The sequence below is a fragment of the Lissotriton vulgaris genome, chromosome 2_1 (genome assembly GCF_964263255.1).
Source record: "Lissotriton vulgaris chromosome 2_1, aLisVul1.2, whole genome shotgun sequence".
Lineage (NCBI taxonomy): Eukaryota > Metazoa > Chordata > Amphibia > Caudata > Salamandridae > Lissotriton > Lissotriton vulgaris.
In genome coordinates this window covers 1347830730-1347846524 of record NC_141687.1, presented here as the reverse complement: position 1 = coordinate 1347846524, position 15795 = coordinate 1347830730, and the positions used below count along the sequence as shown (strand labels likewise).

At 51.9% G+C, this 15795-nt stretch overlaps 1 protein-coding gene across 1 annotated transcript in view; it reads left to right on the top strand.

Moving 5' to 3' along the window:
• Positions 1-15795, top strand: part of EPB41L5 (erythrocyte membrane protein band 4.1 like 5) — a 1452967-nt gene that overhangs the window by 940808 nt on the left and 496364 nt on the right. The window contains exon 18 of the mRNA XM_086957110.1: positions 11889-11983. Coding sequence (XP_086813236.1) covers positions 11889-11983 — 95 coding nt within the window. The remainder of the gene's footprint in view (positions 1-11888; positions 11984-15795) is intronic.

Here is a 15795-nt window from a genome sequence, read left to right as displayed (position 1 = left end):
ACTGTAGCTGGTTGTGTATTTTTGGCGTATCCTATACAGAAATAGTGGTGAATACGGCCACAGCGCCGTCATGGAAACCAGTCTAGCCCACCCACTCCGGTACAATGGAATTATTCGTTTGGGACTGTGTTTCCTGACTGAGTTTCGCAATATACGTGCGATATGGCCCCCATATGTCCACTGGTCGGGAAGCAGATGGAATCTGTTCGGAGTATTCCACACTGTTAACATTGCAGAAGGCCAAACTGCGGAGCCAAGCTTGGACGGTTGGAGCGCGCCTAGCGCACCAGAGCAGTGCGATCTGTTTTCGTCAATAGAAAGCCAATGGCCGCCAATTTGCGGAAAGAACGTGGGAAATTGAAGACCTAGCCAAGTAACGCAATTTCAGGAGTGGGTAGCAACTCCAGGCCCAGTATGTCTCCCAAAACACGGTGCACCTGAAGCCAATATTCATGCAAAAGCGGCACGTCCCGGAAAGATGGTCAAAATCAGCCTGTGGGGCTCTGCATTTAGGGCAACAATGTGGCCTGCTAGTGTCGACCCTATTAGCAAGTGCAGGAGTGTGATACATCAGTCTCAAAAACTTAGTGTATAAGCTTTTCCTGCTGTTAATGGACACGTCCCTAGTGGCAGCACAGCACGCCGCCCATTGATCGTCAGTAATCCGGGTACCCGGATTGCCCTCCCATGCGGCGCGCACCGCTGTGTCTGAGGAAGGAAGTGAGGCCAGACATTGTTTGTATAGTTTAGAGACAACATGCGACCCAGTCTGATTCTTTATTATGAATGTGAGTATGGCGGCTTCCTCAGGGGGGAATGGGAATGTGCGAAACTCAGCATGGATCTGAGTCTAGTCAGTGTGAAAGTGTCCATAAATGATCGGTCAGCAAAGCGCTGGTCCTCTGTCATGGAGAAAACATGACCTTCCGGGAAGAGGTTCCCGACCGTAGCCAGTTGGTATTTGGATAATGTGCGCTGTACCACCGATTCACCTGTGATGGGGAGCCAGTGAGGATTAGGCAACGGAAGGGCAGGAGAGCATAGTGTCTCAATGTGAAGTAATTCAGAATAGGGGGTGGTGATGGACAGAGTGTCTGAATTAAGCAGACCACTCCTACCCAGTCCAAAGATCAGGGCTTGATCCATCACCGTTTTTTAGCTCACTGCACCATCCCAGCTCAGAACCTGGCTACATGCAAATTAGTCTGTCCCTGGCCCAGTGCATCATGGGAACAGGGCAGACCAAACTACCAAGCCAATTCTTATACTGGGAAGGAAACAAGCTTCCGGGGACCGGTTTCTGGCATTACAGCCGTCTTCGGCCCGGCTTGCTTGAATCCTGATGGTGCAGTGAGCAAGGGACTCACATCTGAGTATACCCTTACACGCTTATGGTGGACAAAACGATTCAGAATAGGGGGTGGTGATGGACAGAGTGTCTGAATTAAGCAGACCACTCCTACCCAGTCCAAAGTTCAGGGCTGGATCCATCACCGTTTTTTAGCTCACTGCACCATCCCAGCTCAGAACCTGGCTACATGCAAATTAGTCTGTCCCTGGCCCCGTGCATCATGGGAACAGGGCAGACCGAACTACCAAGCCAATTCTTATACTGGGAAGAAAACAAGCTTCCGGGGACCGGTTTCTGGCATTGCAGCCGTCTTCGGCCCGGCTTGCTTGAATCCTGATGGTGCAGTGAGCAAGGGATTCACATCTAAGTATACCCTTCCACCCCCTTTTTCTGAATCAATGTGAAGTAGTCGTCGCAGCTTTTTCCAAGCCCAGCACGTGGTGGATACTGTTAGTATATCTTGAGGGTCCCGGGGAAGCCCTCTGGGAAGGATGGAGTTAAGGGGCACAGGTAGCGCCAGATCGGCCTCAGGCCTCAAATAAAGAATTCTGGCGTCCGGGTGGAACCAGGAATATGCATACGAGCATTGCGCAACTAAATAATAGAGAAAAAAGTCGGCCACTTCGAAGCCACCCCGCTCATAAGGAAGCGTCAATGTACGCCAGGCCACTGGCGAATTTCTACCGCCCCATACCAAACGCAACAACAAGGAACGAAGTTGCGGAAAAAAATCTTGGTGAGAGGGATCTGGATATTGTTAAATAAATACAAAAACCGAGGAAGCACGATCATTTTAATAATGGCGATCCCGCCAGCCATGGACAAGGGAAGCCGAAGCCAGCGTTCCGAATGGTCCTCCAAGAAATCCAGGGCATGTCCGTAATTTGAGCGGACAATGGACACCGTGTCAAGGTGGACATGGATTCCCAGATATCTCACGGAGTCCATGTTCCATTCTAGAGGAAAAGCACCCGGCCATTGCGAGGTGGAGGGGGTAAGTGGAAAAATAACAGATTTGTGCCAAATTATTCTGAGGCCCGAGTATTCGCCAAATCGGGTTATCTCCAACAACAAAGGCTCTAGATTGGACCGAGGCGTCCGAACATACAAAATCTTGTCGTCCGCGTATAGAGAGACGAGGAGAGGCCCAGTGCGAAACTGAAGACCTCTATGGAGGTGCTTCTTTTGAAAATGGCGCACCAGAGGGTCCATCTCGAGGATGAACAGCAGGGGAGATAAGGGGCATCTTTGGCAGGTGCTTCGCGAAAGTGTAAAGCTTTCAGAGATAGTGCCATTAAAACGTAGCCGGGCAGTAGGCGCTGTACACAGTAACTCAACTGTCGCCACAAACAGCTCCGGCATGCCCATAGGCCTCATAACTGATAAAAAGAAGGGCCGCTCCAGGGTGTCGAACGCCTTCTCCGCGTCCAAGAACACTGCTGCAGCCGGGGTAGAGGGGTCAATTTTGTGCAAAACCGAGAACAGCGTCCGCAGATTGAAGGAGGTGGACCTGTGTGGAACGAATCCGGATTGAGCCGGCAAAATGATGGATTCCATTAGTAGTGATAGGCGGATTGCGAGAACTTTATCCAAAATCTTGTAGTCCAAGTTTAATAGGGACAGGGGCCTATAAGAGCCACATAAGGAGGCGTCACCGCCTGTTTTGGGAAGAAGAACAATTACCGCTTCCCTTAGCGTGGGTGGGAGAATGCCAGACTCCAGAGCCTCAGCGTAGACCTCGACTAGCCTTGGTACAAGTTCCTCCTTATATTCTTTATAAAAATCAGCAGAGTAACCATCAAGGCCCGGCGCCGAGGAACCTCTCAATGAATCAATGGCCTCATCTATGAAATCCGGAATTATGGGCATGGCAAGATATTCCTGCATGTTTTTTTCGAGGTATACCATGGCAATCTCATTCAAATAAGGGCCGGGGTCACGCTGCTCCTCTGAAAGCGTGGAGGTGTAGAGAGTTTTGTAGTATGAAAAAGTGCTACATATATTGGGAGTGGAGTGATGTTGTGTGCCCTGAGTATCTACAATGTCAGAGATGTAAGCCGCCTGGTGGGGCAGACGGAGCATTTGCGCAAGCAGTTTGCCTGGCATGTCACCCTCTCCATACTGACGCGCCGTATAGTGTTTGCCCATGAACCGTAGTTCCCTATATGCAGTGTCTCTAAATTCCAATAGCCATTCCAGGCGTTTGACTTCCCGGGATGCTGAGGGGGATGTAAGTATTTCCTTCTCTACCGTAGAGATATCCGTTTCAATACGGGTTACGGTGGAGCGAATCTCCCGTAAAGCTCCTACATGTTTAGCAATACAAACCCCGCGAATGGTGGCTTTGAATCCCTCCCATAACGTGGCCCAGGAATCTACAGAGCCGGTATTAATGTTGAAATAATCGTCAATGGCGCTGCGGATCTCTTCTTTAAAAACTGGATCCAGCAGGGCCCTACCAGGGAAACGCCAATGCCTTTCGTAGCCACCCTGCCTAGGGATTGATAGTTAACACAATGGGGGAGTGATCCGATAATGTGCGTGGAAGGGTGGAAAGGCCATCCACCCAGCCTGCGATGCCTGGGGAGAGGAGCCAATAGTCAATTCTAGTGCTAGTGTTGTGGAACCCTGAATGATGTGTATAATCGGGTGTGTTTGGGTGTAACCGAGCTTCTATGTGTATTAGGGAGAAATGAGAACAAATTTCTGCAAGCACTGAGCGGGCCCGTGTCTTGCAGTCCTGGGAAGGGGAAGTTTTGTCTCTGTCTGGATTCATTAGCAGATTAAAGTCACCTCCCATCACTAACAGATCTGTCGGAGTGAAGCAGCGTCAGTTGAAGGTCCTGAAAAAAGGCGGGGGAATCTATGTTGGGACCGTAGACCCCAAACATTGCGATCTTGTGCCCATATCTACCCTCCCCATCTGTTGTACTACCAGTTAATACAAAAGGAACACGCTTGTGCACAAGAATTGCAACACCTCTGGCATATCTGCTATAGTTCGAATAAACTCTGTGTGTACCCCATCCCCGAGCTGCTGAGGTAGCATCCGCCTGCGACAAGTGCGTCTCTTGCAGAAAAAGGACATCTACCTTGTGCCGTGCTGCATAGTTCAATACCTGTTTACTTTTTTGTGTAGTGTTCAAACCACGAACATTCCAAGACATAAATATAAGTCTGTGCGGGCCAGACTGCAGACCTACCCTGGCCATAGCACCACTCCAAAGAAAATTACAAACAGGCGTGCATCTGTCAATCCACTCTCACAAGCCTCGCAAATACTCACAAACATAAATGACCATACAAACAAAACACACCCCGCCCCCACCCACCACCCAGCCTGCCAGCATCCCCAGAGAGGCAATCCCTGAACAAGTGCTGACTAAAAGTTCAAAATACAAAAGGTAATAGCCATACAATGAACCAATGGCGCTTCAAAAAAAATAAAACCCCAAAGAAGTAAGACAAGAAGGCATTCGCCATAGGGGGTAGCAACGCCACGCCATGCGGGCATCCCAACTAAAGCAACCCCAGAAGTGATGACAATTTAACAAACGCTGGAAAGTCCACATCAAGTAAGCAACACTATGAGCCGGGCCCAGAGATTAGTCAATAAAGAGCCCTGGCCGGTTTCAGCAAAAAGGTCAACACTGGACTGCGTGTCATTACGGGGTCAAGAGCGTGCCGCGGGTCCTGTAGCCGATGGTGAACCCTGTCTTCTATAGCCCTGGCAAAAATCCTGAGCCTCCGTGGGGGAGTCAAATATGCGATATCTGCCATTCACATCAACCTTCAATCTGGCCGGATACAGCATACCGTACTTTAAACCTAGATTAAGAAGAGTTGCTTTGACTCCATTATATTTGCGGCGTGCTCCTGAACCATTAGCGTGAAATCTGGGAAGAAGGACAAAACGCTGCCCTGCCACCGCACTTCACTGGCCTCTCGTGCAGCACGAAGCGCGGCGTCCCGGTCGCGGAAGTTCATGATCCTGGCGATTATGGGCCGTGGGGGTTGCCCAGGGTGAGGTTTAGGACCCAGTGACCTGTGTGCTCGTTCGACTACAAAGCCAGCAGTGAAGGTCTCCTTGCCGAACAGTTCAATAAGGAGATGTTCAATAAAAGTATCAAAACGTCCCGTCGCTGTAGTCTCCGCCACACCAAGGATAAGAATGTTGTTGCGCCGGCCACGCGCCTCCAAGTCCTCATTTTCTTATGGCCTCGTCTTTGAGAATTTTCTCGACCCGTTCCAGCCGCTTAAGCGCTTTGGTGACACCATCCTCCGCATCCGATATTCTGGATTCCGCCACATCTAGGCGTCTGTCATGGGCCTGCACTTTGGTGCCCATATCAGCAATTTTCTGTTTGAGGCTGTCGAAGCGGGTATCCAGCGCCTTGAATCCTGCGGGCATTTCACCCATCATGGTGGCGACCATGGCAGCAGCGTCTCCCATGTCCGCAGAACTGGCAGCCCCGGTAGTCGAACCAGGCGGAGGGTCTGTTGTGAGGAAAGTGTTTTGTCGAAGCTCAGCTTCCTCTGGTTCGGGTCTATCTTCCCCATGGCCAAAGCTGTGATAATTGCGCTGTCCCTGAGAAATAATGCGTGGCGTCAGACAGCGAGAGAGGATGTAGCAGAGCAATACTAGGCACCAGGCAGATCCATGTCCAGACAGTCCCCAATGCACAGCGCAAGACCGGGCTATGTAGCGCCAAGGTGAAGCAGTGTATATCCAGCCCCACGTCCACACGCCGACAGCGTCAGGTAGTTGTGACAGCCAGTACCTGAATGTCGTTAAAGGGCAGGGCCCATTGATGGAGTGGAACTCGTGTTGGGCAGTATAATGGGGGAGCGTCCCTCTCCCGGGGCCTAACGCAGGAGGGTGGGAGGGAAACGGTAGTCCCCACGTGTGGGTCTAAGGCGAGACCTCCACCAATCAATAGGAAGTGCCCCCCCGGCGTCCCCACCGCCACTGTCCCCCCACCCCTGCCGCTGCCAAACGAACGATCACGCCCGCCGCCCCAGATCTGCCGCAGGCCCGCAAATCGAGGCCCCGGCCCCAGCGAGCGCCCAGGCCAGAAGGCCTCGGCCGCACCCAGGAGCCCACGAAAGTCCGGCAACGAGCGCGAAAGCCCGCATGCAGCGCGCAATGGGGTGGAAGGCCCGGTAGCAGAGCGCCGCGCAGCTCTCACCCAGCGATCCGGCGCAGAGAAGATGGCGCCGAGGTCTGGAAGGCCTCGGTTCTCCTCCGCCGTTGACACCACTACGGACGCTCCCTTGGCCTCCGGAGCCACCCGGGTGGTCGGGGTGGCTTCCACATGCGGATTTTCAACGATGTGGGGGCAAGCGGCAGCGGATCACATCCTATTCACCGCCGCTGGGAGCCCGCATGGAGCTTCACGGAGAGGCAGCCATTTCGATCACATCCGTGGCCACGCCCCCTTCATCCCCTGCGGCTTCGTTGGAGCCTAGGAATCCAGCGGCCTAACCACCTTATTTGGGTCCGTCGACGACTCCGGCCCAGGTGCAAGAGTTTCTTGCCGCCATGGACCGCCTTTTCAGGCCTAGGGCTCCCTCCGGCGCGCCTTCGGGCCCGCAGTCCCTTTTGAGGGCCCTTGCTTGCCACTGGCTCTGATGGCGCCGCAAGGGCCTCCGCCAGCGGCTCTAGCCCCGCCGCCTCCGTGTCCTCCACCGGCGGCTCCGGCGCCATCGTGGGTTCCGTTCGTCCCAACTCTGCCCTCCCCGAATTTCCGGGCAATTTTGCTCCAGCTTGGGACCCTAATTGGGACATGGCGCTGGATCGGCGCCGACCCTGGTCCTGCCCCGCGCCATTGGAGCACTTGTTTTCTCCTGTGCCTCCCCCGCCGTTGCCGCCTGTACCACGGACCGTGGAGGAGGGGGATGACTGGAAGGGGTTGGAAGACCCTCTTGCATGGCAGTGCGAGTCTGAAAATGAGTGGGTGGAGGACGCAGGCGGCCTTGACCTCTCCTCCGAGCCGGGATTTATGTCTCCTCCCGCAATCATGGAGGAGGGTGCCACGTATACTATGGTGCTCCGTAGGGTAGCTGAGGACCTTGACCTTGATCTCCCTACTGTCACTCAAAAGACAAACCTCCTTACTGAGGTGCTTCAGTCAGCGGCAAGTTCTAAGAAGCCTCTGCTCCCGTTTGACGAGGCCTTGACGGATGTTCTGATGGGCACCTGGTCTAGGCCAGCCACAGGGGTTCCTGTGGATAAGAACGTGGCCAGGCGTCATCGACCGGTCTTTCTGACAAGTCATCCGCCTCCGGAGAGCCTGGTCATTCAGGCTTCCACTTCCCCGAGTGCGTTCCCTACTGCCCCGCCGGGTAAGGAATCGAAAAAGCTGGAGCAGTTTGGCAAGAGGTTATTTTCCTCTGCCAGCTTGGGGCTGCGTCATTCAACACTGCATGCCTTTTGGGCCACTACTCTCACTCTGTGTGGGACACAGTGGCACAGACACTGCCCCAGTGTCCGAAAGAGATCGGGCTGTACTTTCCCAAGGTGTTGCGGAGGGGAAGGATGCCGTAAAGTTCGCTATTCAGTGTGGACTGGACACAGCAGACTCTTTAGGGAGAGCGATCTCCACAACAGTTGCCCTGCGTCGCCATGCCTGGCTGCAGTCCTCTGGGTTTTTCGGGAGAAGTCCAGAGTTCCCTCATGGACATGCCTTTTGATGGTACTCGCCTGTTTGGCGATAAGGCAGTCGCTGCAGCATTTCAAGGACTCTCGGGCTACAGCCAAGTCCTTAGGTCTCTCCACTACACGCCCGGCCACGTCTACCTTTTGTACCACTTAAGGGGTGCCCCTGCACGTTCGTTTAGCCAGGAGCCTGCGCAGAACCAAAATCGGCACGCCCGCGGGTTTGGAGGCTGCCGTGACGGCACAGGGGTCCAACTGGCAGGTCAGTCCACCTCCGTTACCGCAGCATCCGCCTCAAAGCCTTCCTACTCCGAGCTTTGGAGTGCACCCCACTTAACTGTGGCAGGATTCAACATAAACTTCCCCACTGGCGTTCTGTCACTTCGGACAGGTGGGTGTTGCAAATTGTCTGAAGAGGTTACTCCCTCCTATTCGAGTCTGCCTCCCCAATCAAGCCACCTCAGTTCCACCGCATGTCGGGGGATCACTTTGCACTTCTTCAGCAGGAGGCCACGGTCCTTCTGGCAAAGGGGGCCATCGAGCGCGTTCCTGGGCCAGAAGTAGGACGTGGTTGTTATTCCCGCTACTTTCTGGTCCCCAAGAAGGACACAGGGGGCCTGCGCCCCATCTTGGACCTCAGGAACATCAATTGCTTCCTCGAGAAGAAGTTAAAGATGTTAACTCTGGCTCAGGTTTTGGCTGACCCTGACCCTGGAGACTGGATGGTAGCGTTGGACTTGCAGGACGCATATTTCCACATCCCAGTCTTACCGGCCCACCGGCGTTACCTGCGATTCACGGTAGGCCAAGAGCATTTTCAGTGTGCCGTGCTCCCGTTCGGCCTTACCAGTGCCCCTCGGGTGTTCACCAAAGTGATGGCGGTGGTCGCAGCTCATCTGCGCAGATCAGGGGTGTCAGTCTTTCCCTGCCACGACGACTGGTTGTTTGCGGGGGGCTTGCCCCAGACAGTCGTCACCCACCGGCCGACCTTATGCATTTGCTGGGGTTCTCCATCAACGTGCAGAAGTCACACCTGAGTCCCTCTCAGAAGCTCCTTTTCATCGGAGCGGTTCTGGATTCGACACAGTTTCGAGTTTATCCTCCCGAGCAGCGAGTCTGGGATATTCATGCTATGATCACGATCTTTCAGCCTCTATCCCGGGTTTCAGTCAGGATGACCCTCCGGCTCCTGGGCCTGATGGCCTCCTGCATCCTACTGATGCAACATGCCAGATGGCATATGCGGACTCTGCAGTGGGACCTGAAGTTCTAGTGGGCACATCATCAGGGCAACCTGTTCAATCATGTCCTGATCTCTGAGGGCACTGCACGACAATTGCAGTGGTAGCTCATGAATCGCAATTGGGTCAATGGCAGATACCTCTCCCTTCCCCAACTGGAGCACACAGTGGTGACGGATGCGTCCCTCCTGGGATGGGGAGGCCACTTGGGAGAGGCGGGGATCAGAGGCCTCTGGTTTCCAGTGGAGTTCCGGCTCCATATCAACCTTTTGGAGCTTCGGCGATCCGACTTGCACTGAAAGCATTCCTTCCCTCTGTCCGGGGAAGTGTAGTGCAGGTGTTCACGGACAACACCACCCCCATGGGCTATTGCAGCAAACAGGGCGGGATGGGGTTGTGGACACTATGTCAGAAGGCTCTGCGACTCTGGACATGGCTGGAACATCAAGGCATTACACCTGGAAGGTTCTCTAAATGCCAGGACTGACTAACTCAGCTGCTGGTGCTTGATGGATCACGAATGGCGTCTGAACTCTGACACGGACGTGGCGCAAGGTCTCTTTCAGCAGTGGGGAGAGCCTTGGTTAGATCTATTCGCCACCGAACAGAACGCGCAATGTCAACAGTTCTGCGCATTGGAATTTTCAATGCGGCACTCGTTCGGCAACGCTTTTTGTTGCGAGTGGAGCTGCGGTCTGTTGTACACCTTTCCGCCTATACCACTTCTGCCCAGAGTGCTGAAGAAGATTCCGCGCGACTGGGCCCAAGTCATCCTTGTGGCTCTGGATTGGGCACGAAGATTTTGGTATCCCGAGCTACTCAGCATGGCGATCGATCCCAAGATCCGGACTTCCTCTTCGGGAGGATCTTCTGTCGCAGCACCAGGGGACAGTTCTCCACCCGAACCTGTCCAGCCTACACCTACATGCATGGAGATTGAGAGGCAACAGTTTACCGCTTTCAATCTTCCTCCAGAAGTCTGTGATGTCGTTCTGGCAGCCAGGTGTCCCTTCACTAAGACGTTATACGCCTGCAGGTGGAACAAATTTGTGGCATGGTGCACAGCAAAGGCTGTGGATCCCCTCTCTGCCCCTCTTTCTGAGGTCCCTCTGTTCCTTCTATCCTTGGCCCTGCAGGGCTCTGCCCTGGGTACTATCAAAGGTTATCTTTCGTCCATCTCCTCCTTTCTACGGCTTCCAGATCAGACTTATCTTTCTAAGTCCCCGGTTGTTAACCGTTTCCTGAAAGGCATTACATACGTTTCCTTCCGTGCCTTTCATAATGCCTCAGTGGAACTTAAATCTTGTCTTGAGTTATCTGATGTGCGCTCCTTTTGAGCCTCTTCATAATTGTCCATTACGTCTTCTCACTCTAAAGACTGCTGTCCTGGTAGCTATCACCTCTGCCAGAAGAGTGAGTGAGCTCCAGACTCTTTCTTCTAAACCTCATTTCCTTTCTGTTCATCCGGACAATGTGGGTTTAAGGACCTGTCCTTCTTTCCTGCCAAAGGTTGTCACGCCCTTCCACATCGGGCAGACCTAATCTTGCCTACCTTCTTTCTGCCTCTGCATCCTTCAAAAGAGGAAGAGAGTCTCCACCAAACCTGCACTCTTCTATCTGTAGAGCACACAACAGTTCCGGGTGGATGACCAACACTTTGTTGGCTACATGGGCGCCAAAAAAGGTTGGGCTGTGCACAAACTAACCATCTCGCTCTGGGTTGTTCTGTGCATAAAAGCATGTTACTCGTTGGCCAAGAAGGAGCCTTTTGTGGTGCTGCGTGCCCATTCTACCAGGGCAACAGCAGCTACTACTGCCTTGGAACCGGCGTTTCCTTGCAGGACATCAGTCAAGCAGCGAAGTGGGCTCGCTGCACACGTTTACCAAGCATTACTGCCTTGACAGTCAAGTCCAGAGAGACTGCTTCTTTGGCCGTTCTGTTCTCCGTGACTTTCTGATGTAATCTTGTTCTCAGACCCACCACCTGGGTTGATATTGCTGGGGTATCTATTCTAAGGTAAGGAATCTATCACTGACGTGTCTCTTTCAGATGTACAAGTTACTATTTGTGTAACAATATGACTGTAAGTGACATTAGTTAGTGATAGATTCCTTTCTGCCTCACCCATCCTCCCCGTTCTGTGAACTGATTTCTAGGATTAAGGTTTTCCTTTTCAGGGCCCTAGTTTCATGGCACCAGTGGTCAGTTTCTTGCATGGCTCTGCGTTCCTGGTGCCGAAAGTCGTGTACAGAACGGATGTCACGACACATGGGTGACGCCTAAGTAGTCTCTGTGACAAAATCTCGTGCTTACGACTCCAGCAACGGACACTGAGCCGCCAGACGCCACCTACCGACGTATAGAGGTACGGCTGACTAAAAACTTTCCGGATCCAGTCTGACGCCTGGGGATAATCTAAGGTAAGGAATCGATCACTAACTAATGTCTCATGTGTAAATCAGTGTCACAGATGTGCATCCTGCCCCTAACAAATCTTTTATTTTGTTTTTAACTGTCTTTATTAAATGTTCATTTAATACACAGCAGTGACACAGCAGCTTGCACAACACCCAACAGATTCACCTAGTACAAGGATCCATCATAGCCCTGACAGAATGTTAATTGCCTTCTTTGCAGTGTTTGAAGACCCAACAGTAAAGCTGAAAAATCTTGAAACTGATGCTGTTCAAGTTGCTGCTCGTTTGAATGTAAACATTAATGTTCACAAACAGGTAATTTTACAAGCATTTTTGTTTACTCACTAGTTGCAGTAGTCAAACCTGCCATTTTCATCTTATGTTTTCTTCCTTTTGTGTTGGGCCTGTTTTCAGTACATGGCCTGAATGTATACACCATATCGTATTTCCATCCAGGGTATGGTTTGTACTTTTGTGCTTAGCTTTTAGGCTGTCTTCAAATAAATGTCATCCTAACCACATTAATTCCTTGCTCTGGTTGGTATCCTCTTCGCATCATCAATGCCTAATGTTCTCACCTGCTTTGGTCATTTCCATCTGTTCCATATCACCTTAACCCATGAAGCTCAACATATTTGGATTTGTTTTATTTCACATTCGCCTACCAGTTGCTCCCCAATACGACCCGGATTCGGCAAATAAATTGCTCAACGACCGCATCACGGCTGCATTGGATCGCACCGCCCCACTGGGTCATTCTAAGGAGGGCGGGCGCAAACAGAGATCGGCACCATGGTTCAATGAGGAGCTGTGCGGTGCCAAGAGGGAGTGCAAGCGAGCGGAAAGGCAGTGGAGGGAAGCCTTTGATAGTCAGGCGAGAGAGAGATATCTCGTCAACAGAAGAGTATACCACAATTTGATCAGGAGAATTAAGACCGCCCACTATACCAGTAGAATAATGGATGCCGAGAACTCAGCGAAAGAACTGTTCAGTGTATACAAGTCTCTGGCTGTCCCCAATTCATCAGCGGGGCCAGAGGACTGCCCTGCGGCCACCTGTAATCGCATTGCCGAGTATTTCGCCGACAAAGTGTCCAAAATTTACTCCGCCTTCCCCGCCCAACCAATGGTCGGAGGAGAGTTCGTAGCTCCTGATAGGGAGGTGAACGGACAAAACTTGCTGCTCAATTTTTTTACCCCGTCAGCAGAAGACCTGATTAAAATATGCAGGTCAGTGAAGTCAGGCTCCCCACGATACCCAGCGTCTCCTAAACGGCTGGCCGACAGCCTGACGACACTAGAACCATATATCAGGCACCTGTTGGACATCTCCTTCAGGTCCAGCACCCTGCCTCGTGAGTGGAAACAGGCAGTTGTGCTTCCCCTCCGTAAAAAGCCCAACATCAGCTTCGAAAAGCTGGAAAATCTACGACCCATATCCCTCCTTCCCTACTTTTCGAAAGTGGCGGAGAAGGTGGCAAATTTGCAGCTAATGCAGTTTGTGGAAGAGACAAATCTCCTCCACCCCACCCAATTTGGATTCAGACCTCGACATTCGACTGAGTCGGCACTCCTCATGGCATCTGAAGCCATCCGACAGGGGGCCGACGAGGGCCATACCATGGCTCTGATCCTGCTGGATCTCAGCGCTGCATTCGACACTGTAGCACATTCCATCTTGCTACAGTGTCTGAACATAGCAGGGGTAGGCAACGCAGCGCTAAAATGGATTCAGTCGTTTCTGTCGGGCCGAGGTTTTCAAGTCAGGCAGGGCGACTGCTACTCCAGGAGAGTGGCACTGGACCAAGGGGTACCTCAGGGCTCGTCCCTAAGCCCGACGCTTTTTAACCTTTATGTTGCCCCGGTCGCCTCCATAGTTGAGAGACACGGCCTGCGCATGGTGTCCTACGCTGACGACACGCAGCTAGTCATCTCCCTATCGCGCGCACCCGGTCTTGCGGCAGACATCTTCAGAGCATGCATGCAAGAACTTGCTGCCTGGATGTCTGCCAACTGCCTTAAACTCAACGGCGACAAGACTGAGGTGCTGGTGGTAGGGGGTGATCGGGCGGCGTGGACGTCAGCGTGGTGGCCGCCTTGCTTGGGACCAGCTCCTACTCCCTGCCGGGAGACGAGGAATTTAGGTATTTGGTTCGATTGCGATCTGACCTTTGGTCCCCAGGTAAACAGGGTGGTTGGCACCTGTTTCGGGATCCTTAAGACCATCAGGAAGGTATTGGAGCTCCTTCCCACCGAAGCCCGCAGGACACTAGTGCACGCTTTAGTCACGTCCAAAATGGACTACGGCAACCTGCTCTATTTGGGTACCCTTGAGAAAAACCTGAGCCGTCTACAGGTTTTGCAAAATGCCGCTGCCCGGCTGGTGCTCAAACTGCCGAGAAGATCAGCCTCCAAAGCCGCTCTCCAGGCCTTACACTGGCTCCTGGTCAGAAGCAGGGTGGAATTCAAGGCCCTCTGCACCTGTCATCGGATTATTAACGGCAGGGCACCCTTTCCACTTCAGGGTCTCCTGACTCATTACGAGCCGACACGCGCACTCAGATCCTCTGGATCAGGGCGCCTTACCATTCCCAAAGTGACCAGAGCTAGGATGGGCGGCAGGTCCTTCAGGTATCTTGCCTCATCCAGCTGGAATAAACTTCCGGTTGCGCTGCGTTTGGAACCTACAGAGTCGATATTTAGAGCAAAGCTAAAAACACTCCTATATGTGAAATAACGGCCTCCCCTCAGTACCGCCTCTTACCATGCTCGTATCGGAGCGCGGGGATACGCCGTTGTGCGTCACCATGCGCTTTACAAGACCCCCTATTATTATATCACCTTAACCCATGAAGCTCAACATATTTGGATTTGTTTTATTTCACATTCGCCTACCAGTTGCTCCCCAATACGACCCTCGATGCACTTGGTGTTCATCTTGCCCATCATCCAGGTCTATGGGTCTCATCCTCATTAATCCCTTTCTGCTTATTATTCCTCTCTGCCCATGTCTTGGGCCCCTTCCAAGCATATTGAGCCTGTCTTTTTTTGTATTCTCTACACCCAGCATCATCCTTGTTCTGATTCTCATTCCCTTTGTCTCCATCATTGTATTTCCTCTGCCTATGTGACCATTATCCCCATTGCAGTTCCATTTCTTCTAAGCCCCCACCAGCCAAACAAACTCCTGCATCTTTTGACTCGTGTTGCAGTATTAGCCTTTCCTTGACTCCATTGAAAAAATTCTTCAGACATCAAATAAGTAATTGATTCTCTATCAAACTCGGTTTTCCTACATCTCGTCGTCACTTCTTCCAGCTTGTCTTAACTTCTCGACCATTGCCTGACTGTCGTCACTCAGATGCTTTGGGTCCCGTAGTCTGTAGTAGCGCCCTTGAAGCCATTCTCCTTTACTCAGTCTACAAGAGGTTTGAAAGTGCTCACACTTTGACGTACAGGCCACACATTTAACCCCAAAGTGTAGTCCCAGAGTGACACTACTCTAACGCAGTCTGTGTCGTCCGAAAGCGTCTTGTCTGGGCCACCCTTGTCTTGCAAACCAGTGAGTTGATTTGACTTGTAGCGTGGGAATGCATTTCTTTCCTTGAAACGGTGGAACTAGAGTATTAATTTCAGAACACATTTATCATGGTGAGTGATCCTTCATAAACAGTACAGTGTCTTAGTCCGCTAAGATGACAGTGGGGAGCTGCGTAGACTCGCTTGCCAAGTTTAATTAGTGCGAAAGCTTTGTTAGTTCATTAGTTTTGGAAGAAAAAATCCCAAACCTTTAGTACGAAAAGCACGCATTAGGCATTGCCATATTTGGATAATTTGTAGGGGGGGGGGGGGGGATGATGACACATTGCTGCATGTGAAAATCTGTTTGTTTTATGTCGCGTGTTTAGAAGCGACAGTGTATTGGCTTGTCCCTGAAGCTTTCTTTGCTCAATTTAGATCCTCCCCTTCTCTGCAAAGAGAAAGTGTTTGTGCGTTTTGTAAACTTTTAATTGTCAGTCGTCCAAGAGGCACAATAAATTCACTAAGCATATCTGGCAGCTTGCAGGCAATCCTGATTGTGCTTCAGTCGGAGCTAGAAGGAAGGCAGGACTGTTTGTTTCTTATAT